Source organism: Fusarium coffeatum (assembly GCF_003316985.1).
Source record: "Fusarium coffeatum strain FIESC_28 chromosome Unknown BRIP53273_contig_179, whole genome shotgun sequence".
Lineage (NCBI taxonomy): Eukaryota > Fungi > Ascomycota > Sordariomycetes > Hypocreales > Nectriaceae > Fusarium > Fusarium coffeatum.
In genome coordinates, this window is record NW_022157972.1 from 1 (window position 1) to 22,432 (window position 22,432).

At 49.1% G+C, this 22,432-nt stretch overlaps 10 protein-coding genes across 10 annotated transcripts; 5 read left to right on the forward strand and 5 right to left on the reverse strand.

Annotated features, from left to right (window-relative positions):
• Window positions 1-167: 167 nt before the first annotated feature.
• On the forward strand, window positions 168-1,769 carry FIESC28_07922 (uncharacterized protein; the record flags this gene model as incomplete). The annotated part of the gene is made up of 1 exon (XM_031162062.1): window positions 168-1,769. One exon carries the CDS (start codon window positions 168-170, stop codon window positions 1,767-1,769), a length of 1,602 nt encoding a protein of 533 aa, XP_031013806.1.
• Window positions 1,770-2,664: 895 nt separating this feature from the next.
• On the forward strand, window positions 2,665-8,210 carry FIESC28_07923 (uncharacterized protein; the record flags this gene model as incomplete). The annotated part of the gene is made up of 2 exons (XM_031162063.1): window positions 2,665-3,933; window positions 3,984-8,210. 2 exons carry the CDS (start codon window positions 2,665-2,667, stop codon window positions 8,208-8,210), a joined length of 5,496 nt encoding a protein of 1,831 aa, XP_031013807.1.
• Window positions 8,211-8,582: 372 nt separating this feature from the next.
• FIESC28_07924 (uncharacterized protein) lies at window positions 8,583-9,738 on the reverse strand (the record flags this gene model as incomplete). Its single annotated transcript, XM_031162064.1, has 2 exons — window positions 8,583-9,535; window positions 9,585-9,738. 2 exons carry the CDS (start codon window positions 9,736-9,738, stop codon window positions 8,583-8,585), a joined length of 1,107 nt encoding a protein of 368 aa, XP_031013808.1.
• Window positions 9,739-10,375: 637 nt separating this feature from the next.
• FIESC28_07925 (uncharacterized protein) lies at window positions 10,376-11,228 on the forward strand (the record flags this gene model as incomplete). The annotated part of the gene is made up of 2 exons (XM_031162065.1): window positions 10,376-10,495; window positions 10,551-11,228. The coding sequence occupies 2 exons, from the start codon at window positions 10,376-10,378 to the stop codon at window positions 11,226-11,228; spliced, it is 798 nt and encodes a 265-aa protein (XP_031013809.1).
• A 608-nt stretch (window positions 11,229-11,836) lies between these two features.
• Window positions 11,837-13,459, reverse strand: FIESC28_07926 (uncharacterized protein; the record flags this gene model as incomplete). The annotated part of the gene is made up of 3 exons (XM_031162066.1): window positions 11,837-12,644; window positions 12,693-13,241; window positions 13,389-13,459. The coding sequence occupies 3 exons, from the start codon at window positions 13,457-13,459 to the stop codon at window positions 11,837-11,839; spliced, it is 1,428 nt and encodes a 475-aa protein (XP_031013810.1).
• Window positions 13,460-13,836: 377 nt separating this feature from the next.
• On the forward strand, window positions 13,837-14,972 carry FIESC28_07927 (uncharacterized protein; the record flags this gene model as incomplete). Its single annotated transcript, XM_031162067.1, has 4 exons — window positions 13,837-14,001; window positions 14,053-14,105; window positions 14,165-14,397; window positions 14,452-14,972. 4 exons carry the CDS (start codon window positions 13,837-13,839, stop codon window positions 14,970-14,972), a joined length of 972 nt encoding a protein of 323 aa, XP_031013811.1.
• A 767-nt stretch (window positions 14,973-15,739) lies between these two features.
• FIESC28_07928 (uncharacterized protein) lies at window positions 15,740-16,614 on the reverse strand (the record flags this gene model as incomplete). Its single annotated transcript, XM_031162068.1, has 3 exons — window positions 15,740-16,239; window positions 16,288-16,433; window positions 16,481-16,614. 3 exons carry the CDS (start codon window positions 16,612-16,614, stop codon window positions 15,740-15,742), a joined length of 780 nt encoding a protein of 259 aa, XP_031013812.1.
• Window positions 16,615-17,273: 659 nt separating this feature from the next.
• On the reverse strand, window positions 17,274-18,143 carry FIESC28_07929 (uncharacterized protein; the record flags this gene model as incomplete). Its single annotated transcript, XM_031162069.1, has 2 exons — window positions 17,274-17,888; window positions 17,940-18,143. The coding sequence occupies 2 exons, from the start codon at window positions 18,141-18,143 to the stop codon at window positions 17,274-17,276; spliced, it is 819 nt and encodes a 272-aa protein (XP_031013813.1).
• A 1,248-nt stretch (window positions 18,144-19,391) lies between these two features.
• On the forward strand, window positions 19,392-20,117 carry FIESC28_07930 (uncharacterized protein; the record flags this gene model as incomplete). Its single annotated transcript, XM_031162070.1, has 1 exon — window positions 19,392-20,117. One exon carries the CDS (start codon window positions 19,392-19,394, stop codon window positions 20,115-20,117), a length of 726 nt encoding a protein of 241 aa, XP_031013814.1.
• A 474-nt stretch (window positions 20,118-20,591) lies between these two features.
• Window positions 20,592-21,928, reverse strand: FIESC28_07931 (uncharacterized protein; the record flags this gene model as incomplete). The annotated part of the gene is made up of 4 exons (XM_031162071.1): window positions 20,592-21,183; window positions 21,242-21,307; window positions 21,364-21,653; window positions 21,728-21,928. The coding sequence occupies 4 exons, from the start codon at window positions 21,926-21,928 to the stop codon at window positions 20,592-20,594; spliced, it is 1,149 nt and encodes a 382-aa protein (XP_031013815.1).
• Between the last annotated feature and the right edge of the window lie 504 nt (window positions 21,929-22,432).

Consider the following 22,432-nt stretch of genomic DNA (forward strand, 5'->3'; position numbering starts at 1 on the left):
TTTTTTTTTTTTTTTGTCCACTCGCACCAGTTCCCCCGACGGAAGCCTATAAATCGGCCAGAGACATATTGGACTCGAGGCGAATATCATATGTCTAGATCATCAATGCATATTCTTGCACTGGGGTATGTTGTCAGATGAGCAGGCCTGTGGCAGTTACAGGCATGATGACCGACGACACAGAGGCTGTTCGCCGATCCAAGATACTAAATTTGGCAAAGACACATTCGACACTTCTTGTTACCAACATCCATGAGATTAAGCGATTCGTCCAGGGCCTAGAAGCAAAGTCAAGGCCTGTATCCTCATCGGGTCTGCCAACGTTCTTGAAGGCTTTGCAACGAGAAAATTGTGCGCTATGCAAGCTCATTGAGGAATTTTCATCGGAAACAAAAGTCTTTGACTCTCAACGACTCACAGCTCAAGAGCGAAAGCTTGATGCCAGCGTTACATTTACAGCCCATAGCATCGCCCAATGGAATCGATTAAAGAAAAGCCATGACTTTGTCGCCATTAATCAAGCTTTCCAAGGGTCGACCAAAGATGCGCGAAAATTGGAGATTGAAAAGCGACAGGTTTCAGGAAAAGATAAACACAATTTGCATCGTCTGTTGAAGGAGCAGGGTCGCGTTGAGGTTGACGTCGTTGAAGGTGGACGGGAATGGATCGCTATCAAGGCCATTTCTCGCGACCGTCTGGCTCGCCAGATGAATGACTGCGGCTGGGGATGGGGTGAGCATGAACTTGGCGATGAAGTTGATCGAGAAGAGTGGGAAGATACGCCGCTGGCGATATATGTGCAACGGCTAGTCACAGCTGCAAGAATGAATCGTCACGAGTATCGTTTTCCCCGAATACGTCTCGTTCTTGCTAGTCTCAGCCGCGGAGAGGAGGAACTGGACATTCTCCTCCATCAATTGAAACACACGGATTCTTTGGTCGAAGTCATCATCGAAACTCAAGATAGCGATTTCGTCACCGCACCCAGTCCACCACTCGATATAGCCATTGGAAACCTCGTTGGAGATGAACTTGCATCACTTACATCCACGGTTAATCTCGATCACACTATCCTCATTGACCTCATCTCGGACCTAACGCATCTGGATCTTGAACCTCAACCATGGCAATCACGGACAACGCGTGCGCAGATAGAAGAAGAGAATTCGTATGCAGGTGGACTTATGGCTCGGGTGCTGTATCCTGTCTTGGCGGATCGTGAGCTCGTTTGCACACGGGAAGCAGCGGAGCATTTCCACGATGTACTACGAACCGTTGGTACTGAATCTGAACGCGAACGCGGCAGGCTGTTGATCCCCTGGGGTGGCAGTGACACACAAGGCATATCCTCAGAGCACATTCGCGAACGTTTCCAGGAACTCACTATTCATCCATTACCATCCAATGTTCAGATTCCTGTAGCTGTCATCGGCGAACCATGGGATATGGATGCTGTGGCAGCTGCTATTAATAATGGTACACTGCCCCAAGTCGCTCAAGACGTTGCATTGAGTAGTGGCTTCAAGAGCTCAAAGCTGTCTATCTTTGTGTACGGTTGGGCAGCGGAGTTGACAACAGTGACGAGCAATAAGGAAGTCCGAGGACAGATACGGACTTGGATTGAGGCTCATCGTAAAAACGACGAAGAGCTTGGGCCTCAAATATATCGGTTAGAAGTTACGAGGAACCTTCTGGCAAAAGCTGCAGAGCCCAGGGAAGGATGGCAAGAGGGAGATGGTGCAGATGCGGATGAAGCCGACGATGAATGACGCTCCTCGAAGACTTGGGCCACCAGAATAAAGTAGCCTAAGTGCTACTCTAAGCTGACATAAGGTGATCAGCTTGTCTCGTTTCTTATGACCTCGACGGCCAATTCTTCTGATTCCCTGACGACTCTGCATTTGTATACCAGACCAAATACTGGCAAGGGACTATCCTGCTACATAGAAGATGCGATTACTGAGCAAATATAGATCTAATGGGATACTTTCAACTGAGGTATCTAGGGTTGAGATGGTCTTACAAATCTTCTAGATAAATGAAGAGTAAATATCCATTATCGCGAACACCTTGGAGCTGGTGAGTGATGAATCTACCCTATTGGACTTGAATTTCCTTGATCTCCACTCCGTATAACAAACGTATCAGTACCTGGCTCAAAAGACACTATTGCCTTCCCCAAACGCTAATTGGCAGCTTACGAGGCAATCTGGGGCTCAGGGTCCCGCAAGTCAGAGCTCAATTTGGGAAACTGGGGCCTCCACTGGTAACGCTGTCCACTTCGACTTCGTATCCCTGGTACATTGCTGTACCTTAGTAGTGCTTGGGGTATACCAGCTTTTGAAAGCTGACGGCAACATCACCAAGACCAAGACACAGGCTGTTTTCTTCTTCTTCTATCATTCTTTTCTGCTGGCCGCTGACCAGTTTGGACATTCAGCATCTCAGTGAGTGCATTTCCTGAACCTAAAGCGTTGCGCCGAGACTTTTAAACTTACGGCGCATAGGTGAGCTTTAGCTCCCTCTTCCCGCCGCATCCACGTCTCCTTTCTTTAATTGCCCTGAGGAATCGACGTAAACCTCACAACCTCCCTCCTTCGACCTCGACCTTCTCGACTACCCATTCCCCTACCGAATGGCCACTGGCCTTCTCTGCGCTCCCCCATGAGCTCCCTCAAATTTGTAGTGTCCTCGCTTGAGGCCATTGCCTCGTCCAAGGATGCTCAGCGCAACAAGCAACTAGAAGAGACCACTACCAAGGCACTCGACGCCATCAAGGAACAGGACCAGCTTCCTGACCCCGAGATCGTTTTCGCTCCTCTACAACTGGCATCACGCTCTACAAACGTCCAGCTTACCACAACCGCTCTCGACTGCATTGGAAAGCTTATTTCCTATTCATACTTCTCCGTGCCCAGTAACCCTTCCGAAGGGACCGAAGAGGGTGCTGAGCCCGTTCCTCCCCTGATTGAGCGAGCTATCGATACTATCTGCAACTGCTTCCAAGGCGAAACCACCGCTGTTGAGATCCAATTGCAGATTGTCAAGTCCTTGCTAGCAGCTGTCCTCAATGACAAGATCGTAGTCCATGGCGCTGGTCTTCTCAAGGCCGTGCGGCAAGTATACAATGTCTTTCTGCTGTCGCGAAGCACAGCCAACCAGCAGGTTGCTCAGGGTACTTTGACCCAGATGGTTGGTACCGTCTTTGAGCGTGTTAAGACAAGACTGCATATGAAGGAGGCCCGTCTCAATCTCGAACACCTCAAGAATGGCTCTAGCAATGTTACTTTTGACCAGGCCGAATCAGCCAATGGTGCCAACGACAGTCCCGACCGCGACGAGTCGCCAGACGAAACTATCGAGGCCACGAATTCCTCGACCGAACCTGCCGAGAGCGGCGCAAAGCTCACCCTGAAAGATCTTGAGCATCGTAAGAGCTTTGACGATTCGAACCTGGGCGACGGACCTACCATGGTCACACGGCTCAAGCCTGACCGAAAGGAGACTGACACTCCAGTCTCTGACCAGGCAGGCCAGGATCCTGCCCCTGCTGAGGATGGTGACGTGCTGGACGCCGAGGACGAGGTTTACATCCGGGATGCTTATCTCGTCTTTCGATCTTTCTGCAACCTGTCAACCAAGGTTCTACCACCTGATCAGCTTTACGACGTCCGTGGTCAGCCTATGCGCTCCAAGCTTATTTCTCTTCACCTAATTCACACACTTCTTAACAACAATATCGCCGTTTTCACTTCTCCTTTTTGTACGATTAAGAATTCCAAGAGCGGCGAGCCTACGAGTTTCCTACAGGCGATCAAATTCTATCTTTGTCTAAGTATTACTCGTAATGGTGCTAGCTCAGTTGACAGGATATTCAACGTGAGCAGCGAGATCTTTTGGCTGATGGTCAAGTACATGCGCGCTGATTTCAAGGTAAGTTTGTTCCTGGAGTGCAAACTGTCACTTACTGAGACTCTTGGCAGAAAGAAATCGAGGTATTCTTGAACGAAATCTACTTGGCGCTCCTTGCACGAAGAACTGCGCCGTTGTCACAAAAAGTTCAGTTTGTTACAATTCTCAACCGATTATGCGCCGACCCTAAGGCATTGGTCGAAATCTACCTTAATTATGACTGCGATCAGACGGTCGATAATATTTACCAGACCATCATCGAGGACCTGTCCAAGTTCTCGACGACTCCGCTTACTATTACTACGATCAACGAGCAAGTGTACGAAGAAATGCGGCTGAAGACAACCCCTGCGAGCGAATGGCAACTCAAAACGACTCTTCCTCCTCCTCTGACGGTAGCTCACATTGCTCCTAACCAAGAAGCTGAGCCGGATTATCCCAAGGAGTATGCGATCAAGCGGTTATCTATCGAAGCTTTGGTAGAGACGTTGAGATCTATGGTGAACTGGTCGGCGCCCATTCGAGGTGACGCTGAGCCTGCGCGCTCCGAAAACCAGGACCTTAAAGCTTCCCTGGATATCCGACCATCGATCGACCCTAGCATCAACGATAGCGTCTCTCGCGTGGAAACCCCTTTGCCTCCATCCACGCCTATCCTGGAAGACGACCCAGATCAATTGGAAAAGGAGAAAATGAGGAAGACGGCCTTGATGAAAGGAATCAACCAGTTCAACTTTAAGCCGAAGAAAGGTATTCAGATGCTCCTGCGTGATGGCTTCATCCCAAGCGACAGCCCCAAAGATATCGCCGAGTTCCTGATAAGGGAGGACAAACTGGACAAGGCTCAAATTGGAGAGTATTTGGGTGAAGGAGACCAGAAGAATATCGACATCATGCACGCATTTGTTGACACCATGGAGTTTGCCAAAAGGAGATTCGTTGACTCGTTGCGCCAGTTCCTCCAGTCTTTCCGCCTGCCTGGTGAAGCTCAAAAGATCGATCGATTCATGCTTAAGTTTGCCGAGCGTTATGTTCTCGGAAACCCCAATGCATTCGCCAATGCCGACACTGCATACGTCTTGGCTTATTCCGTTATTTTGCTCAACACTGACTTGCACAGTGTCAAAATCGCCAAGCGCATGAGCAAGGAAGAGTTTATCAAGAACAATCGTGGTATTAACGATAATGCGGATTTGCCTGACGAATACCTCCTTACCATCTACGATGAAATCGCCGCCAATGAGATCGTTCTCAAGAGTGAGCGAGATGCAGCGGCTGCAGCCGGCAATGCACCCGCCCAATCGACTGGTATTGCTGCTGGTCTCGGACAAGCACTTTCCAACGTTGGTCGGGATTTGCAGCGCGAGGCCTACATGCAGCAGTCGGAGGAGATCGCTCTACGCTCCGAACAACTGTTCAAAGATCTGTTCAAGAGTCAACGCCGAAAAGCTGGGACGAAGTACATTCTTGCAACTTCTTTCAAGCATGTCAGCCCCATGTTCAGTGTTACTTGGATGTCGATCTTTTCCACCCTTTCGAGCCAGATTCAGAAGTCTCACAACCTCGAAGTCAACAAGCTTTGCCTTGAGGGTATGAAGCTTGCCACACAAATCGCTTGCTTGTTTGATATGTCTACTCCGAGAGAGGCGTTCATGTCAGCTTTGAAGAACACCACCAACTTGAACAACCCACAAGAGATGCTGGCCAAGAATATCGAGGCTCTGAAGGTCGTCCTTGAGTTGGGACAAACCGAGGGCAATGTCCTCCGCGAGTCATGGAAAGATATTCTGATGTGCATCAGCCAACTTGACCGACTCCAGCTTATCTCAGGTGGTGTCGACGAGAGTGCTGTGCCCGATGTATCGAAAGCTCGATTCCTGCCCCCTCAAAGGACAGAGAGCTCTGACTCTCGCTCGTCAAACTCCAGGAAGCCGACACGGGCCAGGTCAGGAACTGCATCAAAGGGCTTTTCTACCGAAATTGCTCTCGAAAGTCGATCCGATGAAGTGATTCGCAGCGTCGACCGCATTTTCACCAACACCGCGAACTTGAATGGTGAATCTATGGTCTACTTTGCTAGAGCACTAACAGAAGTCAGTTGGGATGAGATCAAGGTGTCAGGCTCCAACGACATGCCTCGCACCTACAGCTTGCAGAAGATCGTTGAGATCAGTTACTACAACATGAACCGTGTCAGGTTTGAGTGGAGCAATATCTGGGAGGTCTTTGGCGAGCACTTCAACCGAGTTGGATGCCACAATAACATGAACATTGTGTTCTTTGCACTTGATTCTCTGCGCCAGCTCTCAATGCGATTTATGGAGATCGAGGAGTTGGCCGGTTTCAAATTCCAAAAGGACTTCTTGAAGCCCTTTGAGCATGTGCTCGCCAATACACACAATGTGACAGTTAAGGACATGGTTCTCAGATGTCTGATACAGATGATCCAAGCTCGTGGTGATAACATCCGATCTGGCTGGAGGACCATGTTCGGCGTTTTCACAGTTGCTGCCCGTGAACCTCACGAGAGCATTGTCAATCTGGCTTATGAGAATGTCAACCAGGTTTACAAAACCAAGTTTGGAGTGGTCATTTCTCAGGGTGCATTCACTGACCTGATTGTATGCTTGACAGAATTCTCCAAGAACCTCAAGTTCCAGAAGAAGAGTCTGGCAGCTTTGGAGCTACTCAAGTCTCTGATTCCTACTATGCTCAAGACGCCCGAGTGTCCATTGTCGCAAAAGTACAACAACATCCCACCTCCTGATGGCGCAACCCAGACTTCTGAAAAGCGATCACGGTCAAACACCTCGGTCGAGGAGGGATACTGGTTCCCTGTTCTTTTCGCCTTCCACGATGTTCTTATGACAGGCGAAGACTTGGAAGTGCGATCGAACGCTCTCGAGTATTTCTTTGAAACCCTATTGAAATATGGCGGTACCTTCCCATCAGAGTTTTGGGATATTCTATGGCGTCAGCAACTCTACCCCATCTTTATGGTATTAAGATCTCGCCCAGAGATGAGCAATGTTCTGAACCACGAGGAGCTTTCCGTTTGGCTATCGACCACTATGATCCAGGCTTTACGGAATATGATCACTCTGTTCACACACTATTTCGATGCGTTGGAGTACATGCTTGATAGATTCCTGGAGCTATTGGCCCTTTGCATTTGCCAAGAGAATGACACGATCTCACGAATCGGTAGCAACTGCTTGCAACAGCTAATCCTCAAGAATGTCACCAAGTTCAAGCCAGAGCACTGGAACAAGCTTGTTGGGGCTTTCTGCGAGCTGTTTGAGCGAACAACTGCATACCAGCTTTTTACAGCGACTGCTATCAACAACACTGCTTCGATATCGCCTCCACCAAATGGCCTTGAATTCTCCGCAGGCTCAACAGAGGCCACACCCGTCGATGAGAAGTCACTCAAAATCGATGGACGAGATGACGATGATGAACACACTATCATTCCTCCGCCTGATGAGGATGAACTTCAGACGCCAACAGCAGATGGCCCTCATGTTCCGCTCGAGGAGTTCAAACCATCGTCTAATCTTCAGCAGCAGCCCGTTGTAGTGACGGCCGCGCGACGACGATTCTTCAATCGAATTATTTCTCGTTGCGTTTTGCAGCTATTGATGATAGAGACGGTCAATGAACTCTTCAGTAATGACACTGTCTATGCTCATATTCCTTCTCAGGAACTCTTACGTCTGATGACGCTGCTTAAGCGATCTTTCCTATTCGCCCGTCGGTTCAACGAGGATAAGGAATTGCGTATGAGGCTTTGGCGGGAGGGTTTCATGAAGCAGCCACCTAATCTCCTGAAGCAGGAGAGTGGTTCAGCTGCCACTTACATCTCCATCCTTTTCCGTATGTTTGCCGATGATGCACCAGAGCGATTGCAGAGTCGACCTGATGTGGAGACTGCGCTGGTACCTCTGTGCAAGGATATCGTTCATGGCTACACCACTCTAGAAGAGGAAAGTCAGCATCGAAACATTATTGCATGGCGTCCAGTTGTCGTCGATGTTCTTGAAGGTTATGCTACTTTCCCCGATGATGCCTTCAAGAAGCATGTTCCCGATTTCTACCCTCTTGCGGTCGAACTTCTCACCAAGGACCTCACGGCGGACTTGCGTGCCTCGCTCTTAGTGGTATTGCGACGAGTTGGAGAAGTTGCACTGGGTATTGAGGGTATGACGCAGACGAGACAACGACAAGACAGTGTGGCCAGCCGAATGACGGCGGAACCAATGGGTGATCGAGAAGCAGACGCAAGGAGAATGCTATAGGATGGGCTTCCTCCGCGATTGTTGACAGTAAAGAGAAGCAGGGCGTTGGGTGGAATCATAGAGAATGTTGGTTTTCATGACGTTGTTCTAGATACCCCAGGTTATCCGATGATGGAATAGTCTGACCTGGGGAATGTATTATGGGTTGAAATGGGATGTGTCAATATATACAAGTTTATGTTTTTTCTAAAAAGTGGTTGCTGTTTCTGTGTTTCTTATTAGACAAAGCCGTTCCACGCTTTCGGACTCGGGAGCTTTACATCTTATAGCACGGACAAAATTGAATGGTGTTAAACTGTTTATTTTAGTATTTACTACACGGTGCCAAGCTATGATAATTCGACTCGAGGCTCTTGTGGCCTACGTCGCTCATTAGTCCAGTATTTGGCTGATGTACTTGGTCAGGGGCTCCGCTTCCTCCTGTACCGTCCTATCTGGCAGTGTCCTCAAAGACCGCTTCAATTCTTCATCTTGTGAAGTGGCTGTCTTGACCACGTTACGCACAATGGCATCTTTATCGGGCGAATCGCCTGCAATCCGCAGAATGCTCACAAACGACTCGAAGAAGACAATCAGAGTCTGATGCATGAGAACATCACTTGTATCAACCATGTTCAGTGCTGCCCATTGCAATAAGCCATGACCGATGGTCTCGCTTGCATAGTCTGGCAGAGGGAATATATCCGCGAATGGAGAGATAGCCATGGCACGAGGATGAAGAGCGGTTAGGCGAGGAATGATCCTCAATAGACGGTCCTGCGCGAATGTTGCTTGTCGATTGATGATTGCGGGACGGCAAAGGGAAACGATGATCTCGAGATAATGGCGATCCCAGATAACCAAGCGCCAGAGACTGGCATGTCCAGGGATATGACGCTTCACGAGCCCTGTTTCTGAAGGGCTGACGACATTGACGCCGTTCGACATGGCTGGTTGGGTTTCCGGCATGATATCGCAATCTGTCTCGAGAAGACTGCCCAAAACTCTTGTAGAGCGTCCTCCAACATCAGGATCTGGTGAGCCTAGCCATGTGCGAAGTAGCTCCTCGACAACCTCAGGTAGGGCAGCGAGAGCGTCGACCTCTCGGGGATTGCTAGCGGCTTTTTGAATGATATTCAGAGCGAGCAGATTGGCGCCAGCAAGAGGCGACTTGAGAGCTTCGATAAGAGATTCAGCGCCGCCTAGAGATAAGCATTGTGTGAATAAAAGAGGTGATAGGAGCTTGGTGGTGAGAGAGAAGACCACAGTTGGATCTTGTGTTGTGGTCTTGAGGAGAGACATCAGCGGAGGGAGAAGAGTTGGCTGAATAATAGGGATATTCGAAGCTGTAACGGGTCAGTATCTGCAGTTGTTTATCAGGAAAGATTGACGTACGAGTGAGTTGAAGCTCGACATCATCAAAGAGCTTGTTGTTTAATGGTGTCTCTTCATTTCCAGGCTGATGGAGCTCTGCAAGATGGGCGTGCAGTTCAGCAAGGCCACTGACAGGGACATTTTCGCCCTGTTGAGGAACGACTCGCTCGGACATGTTGTATATGAGTATAGAGCTATAATAAAGATGGGTGGTGTTGATTGTTTGGCAGTTTAGAGTTGGTGATGATGGTTGTGAGTTGCAGGTTGATGGAGGGGTACGTAGTCGAAGAAGCCTGAAGTTCCATAAGACACAAACCCAAAGTACGCAAATCCTTTAGTTTAAAGAACGATCAGATCTTAAGCTGAACGTATTCTCATGCAAAATGAAGGAAGGAAGCTTATTTCGAAATGTGATAAGCTAAACTTATCCTCCGCGATATCAGTGCCGTCAGGGAGTCTGAAGGATTGGCCGCCGAGAGCACAAGAGACGAAATAATTAGGTCACCTTAGGCCGCCTTAGGATAGCATTTAGGCTACTTTATTTCTGTAGCCTAAGCCTTAGGGGCCTTCGCGATCGCCTATACCTACTGCAGGCCCGGTCAGCGGGGCATTTAGCGGACTTAATTCCGTCCCATCTTTTTTTCTTGTACAGAGTAGGCGCATTCAGAACACCCCGCAAAAAATCATTCTGCGTGCGTCAAACCTAGATCGCGAATAGTGACACATGCTCTATAGCTACAAACGGCTTGAATCTAGCATCTTACCTGCAGAAATCACAAAGTCCTCATTTGAACCCACAGCCTAGGCGCGTAATGTCTCGAGGAGGTCGAGGTGGAGGCCGCGGCGGTCGCGGCGGCGGAAGAGGTGGAAGGCCTAATGTGCCGTGGGATACAGGTGACGAGCCTGATGCGCGACCCTCTGAGCTATTTCCCGTATGTCATTACACTGATGGATCGGAGTGTCACACATCGCTAACACAATTGACAGCCATACATCGTTCCGACACCCCGAGAGCTCGCCGCACCCGAGAAAACCGCCGTACAACACCTTCTACTATTAAGGCACCAGACCCATGCCTCTCCTCTATATACATCCAAGCGTACATCCCTCAACGACCCGACAGCGCCCCGGAAACACTATGGACAGGCACAGAAGAATGCCGTGTTCGGCGTCAAGAGCAAGGCTTCCGTAGATCCTTTTACTGCTGTACCCACCTACTCTCACAAGTTCGCCCGTGAAGAGCGCGCTCTTCCGGATTGGTCCAATCGCCCAGTTTGCCGTGAGCTTTTCCCCCGCGAATTATACAAAGAAATCGACGCTGCGGCTACCAACAACGCCGACGTACCTGGCGGGTTCAAGCGCCGGAAACTTGAGCTCTCTAGCGTCAGTGCGCTGCCAAGCGCAGAGGAAGCTTTCGGCATGGCAGGTGACGCTGAGGATGATATGCAGGGCCGGACACTTCTTGAGCGTCTTCAAGCTCTCAAGGAGGAGGAAGGCGAAGAGGGCGGCGACCTCGAAGACGAGGAGGGCATGGAAGAGGAAGAGCAGGACGAAGTCTATGATGACGAGGATGCAGGCGACTACGATGCTGAGAACTACTTTGAGAACGGCGATGATTTTGGCGACGATTATGGTGATGACGGCGACGGAGAAGGAACCTTCTAGTTTCCCGAGGAATCGTGAGGGCCGCATGGAGTTAGAGAGGGAATAGCGATTATTTGTATATACATCATGGCTCCGCATTGCTTTGATACCCAAAGCCCGCGAACTCGCGAGGCAAAATAATGAGACTTTTGGCATTCGAGCCAGCTTCACATTGACCATCTTGAAGAATTATTTTCTATGGTTTAGACTACAGATACAAAGTAGCCTAAATGCTGGCCCAAATTAGCAGAAAAGGGCTAAATTATTTCGTCTCTTATACTCTCAGCGGCTGATCCTTCCGATGCCCTAACGGCTGCCAGAGCCCATTCCATCGCCCGAATCAGGATGGAAGTTAAGCTTCATTACTTTTGTTCGATATTACCCCTACGCTTGTATCACAACCCTCATGATGCTGTCTTTTGTTCAAGTGGTATTCGTACATGTCGTAAGGCTATCCTCACTATGATCCTCTGCGTAGCTGTTAACACCATACCCTCTCCCTCGTCTACCAAACAATGCATTTATGAAACCTGTCCCCTAAACAAGAAACGGACATTTGTATTGTCCAAGATATTGATATTACCATCCGTCTTTAACTCGCCTCCTCTTTGACACATCGGTCTAGTGATCTAAGCGTTCATGCCCATGGCGTACACTCCGCTGTCCACAATGCCAGCTTGGAGACGCGACAGCCGTTCTCTGGTGTCAGCGATTTGTCCCGCCTGCGCAACAATGGCGCTTCCCGTATCCCTCAGCGCCAACAACACCTCGTTCAGCTGGTCTTGTACAACGACGCTGCCGGCGCTGCGATCGCGCATAGCTCGAATCTGTTCGTAAAGACCGTTCTCAACTCCAGGCATATCTCTCTCAATATCTGCGCGGTACTCGTCAAGACGGGCCTTGTACTTTTCGATATCGTCACAGATGCGGTTAAAGTAGGTAATCAGATCCTGCGCATCGGCATGTGTCGACGCAGCATCTGCACCATTGGTATCGGCGGCGGGCGCTTGGCTAGCGAAAAGACCTGTCTGGTGGTAATGTGTAGGAAGTTTGAGGTTATCGGCACCTCGGAAGCATAGGCGAGCATCGGCGGCATTCTTTCGAGTTTGATCCTGGAGAGCCTTAACGGTTTGGATGTCGTTGTTGAGTGCGACTTGAACGGTGCGGAATTTGGACTCGACGAACTTAACGTCGAGACCAAGTTGTTCAATATCTTTCTCATGTTGAGGCATGAATTCACCAATCTCATCTCTCATCTTGATAACTCGTTGGATACCCTTGTCCAGCAGCGCAATTTCGTCTTGTACGGGCTTAGCGAGGTCATCGAACCGAGTGCGTGGGCGGATGTTGTCATAGTTGATCTGTACGGCTGAGACTTGGTTTGTAGATTGACCTAGAGTGTTGTTTTGCTGCTGCTGTTGAGGTTGAGCTTGGCCACTGTTGGAAGTTAGCGCTTGTTACTGCAGGGAGCTTGATAGAACCTACAAGAGACCAGTACCCGTAGAGGCTGGCTGAGCTTGAGATTGACCGAAAAGACCGGTTCCTGTGTTGGTCTGGGTATTTGTTGCTGTAGATTGTCCAAAGAGGCCTGTGCCTGTTTGCTGAGGCTGCTGCTGGGTTTGATTCTGCTGAGTCGATTGACCAAAGAGTCCACCGGTTGACTGTTGAGTGTTTCCTATTCCCCAGTGAGCCCCTGATATTGGCGCTCCAGTTGGCTGCTGACCTTGTGGTTGGGCGTTGTTCGCGGCGGTGTTGCCAAAGAGTCCAGTGCCAGTACCGGTGCTCGGTGTCTGTTGGGTGTTTGTAGCACTGGCATTTCCAAATAGACCACCACCAGTTGAAGCGGCAGGTGTAGTTCCTGTCGTCGATTGTCCAAAAAGACCGCCGGTCCCCGTCTTCTGCGCGCCGCCGCCAAAGAGAGACATGTTGCCTGTGCCGCTTTGCGCTGTTGCTGTGGTGTTGTTGGTAGGTGTAGCGGAGGCAGATGAACCAAAGAGACTTCCTGCAGCAGAAGGGTTAGAAGCAGTGTTGCCTCTGTTGAAGATGCGCGGGTTAGCAAGAGAATAATTCGACGAGGTAAGTTGTGAAGCTGGCGCAAGAGAAAGCAGAGCAGAAAAGTTGGGTGGGTATCGGCGGTGATGAATGATTGATTGTTTTGTTAGAGTCGGGTGTGGAGCTTACAAGGCGTTAGCAGCGCCGGTGTTGATGCTTAAACCACCTGCTGGTCCGCTGGCTGATCGGATCAATGACATGCTAAGGAACAAAAATTACAGCACTTTGAGCGAATGCGACAGTGGCTTCAAAGTCAAATTCCTGCGATTGACCGTGTTTTGACACCGCGACACGATTAAAAAGTCTCCAAGCTATTTGGAGAAAGCTCGCGCTTGGACCATTTTGGGCTCTAGGTCAGTCTCGGTGAGCGTTCGCTGAGCAGCTGAAGCACCAGGTGAATCAGCTGTCCGGAAGAATGTCGGCGCCGAACAGCCAATAGCTGCTGTAATTGTGAGAGCTTGAGCTTGAAGTCCGGTCTTTGTAGGTATCCGTATGCACATACAATTCTTAATATTTACATTTTTCACTTCGACGTCAATCGTACGCGACCCATATCCTTTCCACCAGAATCGCCAACATGGATATCGACTCAGATGATGACCTCTACCAGCCCGAGGAACCTAAGCTCGAGAGCGCACCTGTAGAAGATCCTAAGCCTAAAGTAGACGACTTGGAGGAAGGTGAAGAAGAGGATGAGGGCGCAGCTATGGACGAGGATGACGACGACGACGACGACGATTCAGTAAGAGGCTCGCGACACGCTACGATTATATCAACTGACGCCCAATTGCAGGATATCGATATTATCACAGAGCGCAAAGATGGCACCAAGCCAGCTCCTCCACAGTACGCGATTCTTGAATGCGCAAGAGCTCAGAGAGTGCTAACTAGTTTCTCTCTACCAGACAGGCTAAATACAGCGACATTCGAAATATTCCCCAAAGGACAGCTTCAAATGATATGCCAGCACAGCCAGCACCAGTGAGGAGGGAATCAGAATCTCGGGCATCAGTCAATGTTGCTGCACCCAGCGCCGATAAGACTTCAGCTGCGGCATCAAAATCGACAATCGACGTGAACGCAAACCCAATTCATCCCGGAACAGGGAAACCCATCACTCAAGTCAACATTGACGAAGGTCAGTAGACTTTGACCGAACATTTGTGTCTAAGACTAACCTAGCCACCTAAAGACCTTCCAGAGAACGACAAGCCATGGCGGAAACCCGGCACGGATATCAGCGACTATTTCAACTACGGCTTCGACGAGTTTACATGGGCCCTGTACGCCTCCAAGCAGGAGACTGTCCGAGGCGAATTCGGAGCCGACGTCTTCGCACAGAACAATAAGAAGATGATGGAAGACTTCAACATGATGATGATGGGCGGCATGGGCATGCCAGGCGGAAGCAACCAGGGTGGTCAACAAGGAGGTATGTCTGGCGGCATGGACGGTATGTCCCCCGATATGCAAGCAATGATGCAGCAGATGATGGCGTCAGGAATGGATCCAAGCCAAATGGATCCCAGTCAGATGAGCGCTATGTTCTCCGGCATGCAAAACGCTGGTGGCCAGGGTGCTCAGGGCGGCCAAGGAGGCAACTTTAATGGTGGCTTCGGCGGCAATCAAGGCGGTTTTGGCTATGATCAAAATATGTCTGGAGGCGGCGGCAGAGGTGGTTTTGGAGGTCGTGGACGCCGTGGACGGTGGTAGACTCAGAAGCGAGTCTGGTCCTCACTCAAAACCCAATCACTTAAGCTTGCGTCGTGGAAACAAACTTTGTTGTTTTGATAACGGGAAGAACCTGGCGTTGGGGTATATTGCCTTTAGGCACGGAATAAGATAGATTGGCTCGCTTCAAGGGCTACCGTTCAGATGAGAATCATGACTCAAGAGGCTGATCAACGTCTTGGTCTCTTGTATTATTCTCTACTCGCAAGAAATTATACCCAGAACATCCAAGCTAATTTGCATCATCCTCGCCGGCTCCGTCCACAGGAATTGTGTTTGCTCTCACATGACGACGTTAGGATCTTCTCGTCTTCATTATACCCACGCTCTTAGGCCTACAGTCCTTGGTATCTTTTCGCCACCCATCGATTGCTAAGATAGGTACAACATGGATCGGATATTGTGGCTCGCAGTTATGTATGTGTAAAGGAGGACAATGTATACAGCGAGTGGGTTGCGGTTCTGCAGTAGAAGTATGTTTGCTCTAGGGCAATGAACAGTGATCCTTTGATGCCGAGTTGAAAGTTAACGTCGACCGGAGATATCATGGGCACGTTTTCAACGCAACCTTGTATAGTCCATTACACGATCGAACTTGTAGATTCTCCTTTCTGGTGACCTGAGAAAAAGAACATTGCTGTCATTTGTCCATTGACACTAAGCGACCATAGACATATGCGATGCTTTGTCTCTAAACTACCCCATTGTGAGGTCCTAAAGTAGGCTTCCAGATTATTATAAGCTCCGGCTCATGGCAAGTAATACACCCTCTGAGTGAAATTGAAGTTCTGTTCACACCAGCGCTCGAACTCCTTGCCATCAAACGCAGCTGGTCCATTCTCATACACCATAGTGCCGTCGTTGAAGACACAAGCATAAGAGTTCCCGTCCGCGACGTTCAAAGCCAGTGCAGCGATACAGACCTCTTCATCCTGCTTCTTGCGTAGGGTGTCCTGTAGACTCGGATACTGCCCTTTGAGGTCAAATCTAAAGCGGCTGTCTCGGTACTGCGCAACCCAAGAGTTACCAACACCAAGCCAGAGGCTCTCGACGGCAGATCTGGTTGCGTGAGAAGTGATCTGAAGGCCATTGCGGATGACCTCGGGAGACAAATTCCATTTCTCGGTGCCATCTTCGACGCGAGTGTAGAAGGTCTTGTTAGGACCGAAGTACAGAAAGGGCGGGCGCTCAACATCATGTTCGGTGAAGAGATCGCAGACTTCTTCGTAGTCTTCAAAGTCGCTACTGTCTTTGGCATGTATTAGTATCTGAATTACTCACTGCTAGCAAAACTCACTTCGGGCGGCAATTCGTCCGGTCCAACTGCGAGTACATCGAAAAAAGCGTTTGTTAGGACCGAGGATGATGTACTCGGAGCTTTTCCCACCATACTCATGGTAAAAATCCATGTTGGCAGCCTTTGAGGCCATCTCGTGGACATATCTGAATGGAATGTTAGCCCTGAACTTCAATAGTTTCATGATACCTACCCATAGCTCCTGATAGGGCCACTGAAGAAGTAATACTCGCCAGCAATGCTCACAGTTGGAAGTTCATGTCTGAAATCTTCTTGTCGATCAGGACGACCGATTGCGACCGAACTGCATGCAGTATTATGAGCCATATTGTTAAGGCAAGAGTAACTGCTCGGGAATACTGGAAGACGAGAATGGGGTTGTGTGTAGTGGGAAGTATGGAAATGATTCCCAGAGCTCAGGTTCTATACTCATTCTTTCTCTATAAATACGATACAGCCTCAACTGTGATGTTTGCTAAGTAGCTTCCGTCGCTTCTGTTTCATAAGGCTAGCGTTTGACTCTGTACAGATTCCACTATGTATCACAAGACGTTTATTTGGCTGAAATTAGACACGAAAGGACCGATCGTCTTTCTGTGAACGAAATCAGGTCTTCCAAAGTTTACCGTTTGGCCAAAGGGCCCTTGGTGTTTGCTTGCCAATGCCTGCATTGAATTAACATGACACCTGACGATTTCCCATTGCTGTTACAAGGTGATACTTGAGTACAGTCAAATTTCATGTTATGAGGCTAGAATCAAGGATATCTATCCTAGAGGGTATCAAACGTAGCTTCTTTCCCGCCTGCTGACGACTCATAACACACAGATATCGTGTCCTTCATACTGCTCCCGCTGTCATCACGGGACATTAATTTCAATATGTAGAGGTGACAAACCCCCTTACCGTTTCACACGGCTTGATAGGTATACATATCCGACAAAAAGAGTAACATGGCTCTTCTCCAAGCACAGGTGACGGTCGCCCTAGGTGGGAATGAAGTTCTGGGAGTCCTTCTCCTGTTGTTCAAATGACTGCGGGAATGCTGCCAGACCAGCAACAATACCAGCAGCCATGAAAAGGATCGAGATGATGGACCAAATGACACCCCAGCACTGAGAAGAACCGCCATATCGCTTCGCAAAAACACTGGCGTCAGACTCGTTTACTTTCCGAAGAATCAGGTCGTCGCAGATATCCCAAATGCTGTAAAGTGAAGACATGACACCGATGAAGAGAACGACAAAGCGCAGCGCCTCGGCATGTTGAATGAACCAACAAGCGATAAGCAGTCCAACGGCCAAGAGAACGGTGAGGATGGTGAGCCAATCACGCTTTCCCCACCAGAGAGTGAGGAGGAAGCAAACGCCGAGGACGATGCTGGCGACTTTACTGGCGACGATGTTGAAGCCGCAAAAGGTGAGAAGAGCGCCAATGATGGAAGAACCTAGATAGCCAGCTGGTAGGACGATGGCATCTGCACCACCGATGTGATGAGTTGCGCCGCCCTCGTTGGGGCTAAGAGTGATAGACTTGACGCGGCCTCCAGTGAGAAGAACGGTGATGGCGTGACCAAATTCGTGAAAGGCAATGACCAACATCTAAGAGCAGTTAGTAAGTAGTTCTTTCGTTCATTGATAAAGAAGACATACCTTGAATGGCCAAAGAATCATTTTGACATAAGGAACGTTCCATAGAATAGCAATAACAACGACATAGACGCCGATGATACCCAATGTTATTTGTTGGGTGCGATTTGGGTTCTGAAGATCACGTCTGGCCAAAGTATGGAATGTCTTTTTAGCTGCATATTCCACAGCCGAAGCGTAGGAATCTGAGTGCAGAGCAGGCGCCATTATCGCTTTGAACTGGAAACCTCTGCGTCGTGAAGTGTAAAGTGAATGTTTACCAGGGTTACCAAGTCAACGAATGAAGAAAGGAGACGACGTTAAGCAACGAAAACCGATAGAGTCAAATTCGGGTTGAAGTTGAAAAGAAGGAAGGGGAAGGGGTTTTGTTTACTAAAAACTAAAAACTTGATCTTCATTATCTATTTGTTGCATTGCATTGCATTGGATTGCCATTTGGCGCCTCGTAAGCAGCCTCCTCTAGAATTGTCTTGGCTCGAATCCAATTCCTTGGAGTGTTGACGCGGCATTCCGAGGCGGAGCTGAAACAACGGCCAACGCCTTGTTGTAGAATGTGGCTGGGTGAGACATTATTGGTTGATATTAATAGGGCTGGGGATAAAGAGCAAGAAGAATCTACTACCAGAGACCAGAAAGATAGAATTAGTGCTTCAATTCTATGTGAGCAATGTACAGCGGCTTGATCCATCATTTTACGCACCCTAAATTCAGCAGTCGACCTTTCTGTAGCCGATCTACCGGGGCAACCACCCCTGTAAATCACCATCAAACCTTAGCGCTCTACGTCATTGCTTTCTTTCAACACTCACCAGCTTGGGCTTAAAGAAGGATGATCAGGGTCCTTCAAAGTCGGCATTCAAAACCTTGTTGTTGATTGGAATATTCTTGAATAACTACCGGCAGTTGCTTTGGCTTTTATTTCCACTAGCGACTTCAGGCTTGACCCCTCATGCTAGTACCGTACAAACAGCATGTTGCTCAACTTGGTGATAATGTTCCTGAGCATCAGTCATTCTTCATCTTCTGGAGGTAGTCACAGTCGATACTCATTGTCACACAGAATCGACCTGTTCTTTTACTTGGCGCTCTATTGATGCCTCGTCCGTGCGCGTGCCTTCCTATCTGACATGACTCTGCTATTCAACTCGTTCTTTCCCTCTAGAGGCTCTATCATGGCTGACAATAGTGGTCATGGCAAGAACTGACCAACGCTGGGGCTTGTCTGTTCACTGCCCAACAACTCACCTCATCTACATTCATCACATCAACAGAAAAACCACGATGAAACCTCCGAATCCTCTTCCAGACCGCCCCGTCCATCATCACCAACTATCCCAGTTCTGTGGGCCCAGATACCGAACCAACAACCAGGATTTGCGCAAAATTCGCATTTCATGTCATGATACAGTACCATATCAGACACTAAAAAAAAGGACCACGGTGTATTAAAGAGCCATGGCTTCCGCACCACAGATCCCACCCATCCTTTCCTCGCCAATCTTCCAGGCGACAGACTACGCTCTCGATACCATTATGGCCGCCGATTTCGAAAAGCAGAGTTACTGGCACGAGCGCTTCGCGTCCGAAAAGGCCTTTGAATGGCTTCTCCCCTCGGCAGAGTTCACCTCGTTAATCGAGCCCGCTCTCAACCGGCTCGATCCGGACACGGCCCGTATCCTCCACATCGGCTTCGGAACAAGTGACCTTCAGAATCATTTCCGGTCCCGGGGCTTCCGTCATGTTTTAAACGTCGACTACGAGCCCCTCGCCATTGATCGCGGTCGCGACCTCGAGAAACAGGCTTTCGGCGATGTTCAGATGGATTACGATGTTCAAGACGCGACTCAGCTGGACCTGAGCCAGAAGTTTGATCTTGTCGTTGATAAAAGTACCGTTGATGCCATCTCATGCGGAGGCTCAACGGCGCTGCGCCGTATGGCTGCTGGTGTCAAAGGTTGTCTCGCAGAAGGTGGTGTATGGGTGTCGTTAAGCTTCTCTGCATACCGGTTCAACCTTGATGATCTACCATTCGACGTTGAAGTGCTTGCCCAAGTCCTCACTCCCAAACTATCGCCAAATGATCCAGATATTTATTACTGGTGTTACCTACTACGGCCGAAACACGACACGCCATTCGAATCGCCGCAGTATATAAACGATAATCCTCTTGAACAAGGCTAAAAGCGCTGATAGCGTAGCTACCGGATAATTAATAATGATGTATGCGCCATGAGCGGGAAATTTGATCCTTCATCCTTCCTTCGTTCTAGCGCGTACCGGCTGAATGGTTCATTCTTGAGGAACTATCCATTCAGCAAACATCCCAATATGAGAAATTGGGAATATTGGCCATAGCGTTATCACATCTGGGCCCGTTAATCGGTCACAATTTTAAAGTTTCGTCATGTTTAAAAGCCAGATGATTCGAAAGCATCCTCAATCTTTATTGGACAATGGAAGAGAAAGTTCAGGATATCACAGGGATCAAAACAATAGATTTCCGGCATGTATGTCATTATCATGCTATTAAAGTATTCTTCTGTAAATATTTTTTGTCTTATACCGTGACTCGTGATATTGCTTCTCGTTTTGGGAGGCCGTATCCAAATTCCCTCCCAAGTGTCATTAACGCCGACCCATATCAAATTATCATGCTCATCCTCTGGAAGGCCAAGAGGTAACTTGTGGTCTCTGCGGCCATGTCACCAACTCGAGCGACGATAATCTGCTATCCGTGCTCTTTTGTCGTGCCGCATCATTATAATTTCCTTCGATATCGGCATCTTCGTCTTCCAACCTGACTCCTTTCGACCCTCTTTGGAGACTGTTACTCCAGTTTCGGCCATTCTTCTTAGGTCCAGTGACGACAGTAACGACTCCCGGGGCTGTGCCGGGAGGATAAGCGTGAGACTGGGTGTTGTTGTAATAGCTGCTGCTCTTGGATCGAAACATATTTCTGAACAGGGGTCGGAGGGCCGGTACACTTCCGCAGATAACTCCCAAATTCGCTTCGACAGCGGTCCAGATCCAAAGGTGGAAACCCTCCCAGGTGACATCGTAAGTTTCGTCGGTAACATAGTGGGTATAGTATGCGCGCATGGAGGCCGCAAAGACAACGACCAGACCGAGGGAGAAGACAACGATAAGAGCGATGCGTTGCGACAGAGGAAGTTTGAGTTGAAAGAGTGTTTGCAAGGGCAAAGCACAGACAAGGAGATCGGTCAGGACTGTGGTGATTGCTTGGCTCCTGCACACGAAGAGGTTAGTGATGACCAAGAATGAAACTGACGAGTGGTTATACTTACAGGACTCCAGGGCCTTCAGGGACGCAGCTGTCACCTCCTGTCAAACTCCAGTATGCAGAGACAGGTCTATCTTCAGTTAGTACAAGAGTGCAGGGGTTGTAACGAAGAGTGTATTGACTTACCGACATTGTGTCCATAGTACGATCAGGAAGATAAAGATTAGGGAGGTCACAATGCCAATTGAGACAAAGGTCAAACGCCGAAGCCAGGAACGAGCAGGGGCAATGCGCAGGTAAGAGACCAGGATCGAGTTTTTGGCCAGACCTGACGAGAACAGAAACAGTGTTTGAGCAGCAAGAGAAACCTTTCTGCCTGTTTCTGCTTGTGATTTTCTGAGATCCCAAACGTGGATGTTCCAGCCGTACAGCTGGGCTGCGAGAATGACACAAACAGTGACTCCAATTCCGAAGATCTGGGGTTCCGCAAGTCAGCATTGGAAATTGGAATCGATCTTCGCACATGCTGCCGAGGTTTGAGGTGACTTACCATGGCAGCCAGCATAAGCCAGTCGTCGAGGCCATGCTTGTTGACTTTGAATATCCGGACATAGAGACGAGCCATGAGGGTGAGGATGGCAACGGACATGATGGTGACCTCGACGATGAGCAGAGCAGGCCCACGATGCTCTGGATTATCATAGTTGGGCTTTGGCCATGTAGCCACCACCTCAAGAGGTGGGTTACGCATGATGATGTCGTTTCCGTTTCTCTGGTGGTGACTTTGAGAGAACTCAGCTCTCCAGTTCGAGAAACAGAGAGAGCAAGACCCGCGGCAGCGGGGTGGGAAGCAGGAGGATCATCATTATATGTAAGTATTACTTACAGTCCTGCATTGCAGGACAAGACTAAGAGTGGCTCGCTCGCTGTTTCGCCTCCGCGTGGTTAGCTTTCTAGACCCGCCTCCACGCATATGAATTCCGTAAGAGGCAACCTTGAGATTGAGTAGGAGAGGATAGGAACTGAGCCGTATCCGAACCCTGCTTCTTGGGTTATTACGGCATCGCGTGACGGCGGGTTCCTGGTATGGCAGTGAGCCTAGGTGATGGCTTACTTGGTGCTTGGAGAGGCCTACCCCTTGGCTAGACTAGCTAGAATCGAATGAAAGGGTTTTTTCCCATGGTTACAGTGCATATTGATTGGGCCCGGGAGTACGGGAAGAGGGTGCCTGTCGGGGGTATATCCACAGATTTTC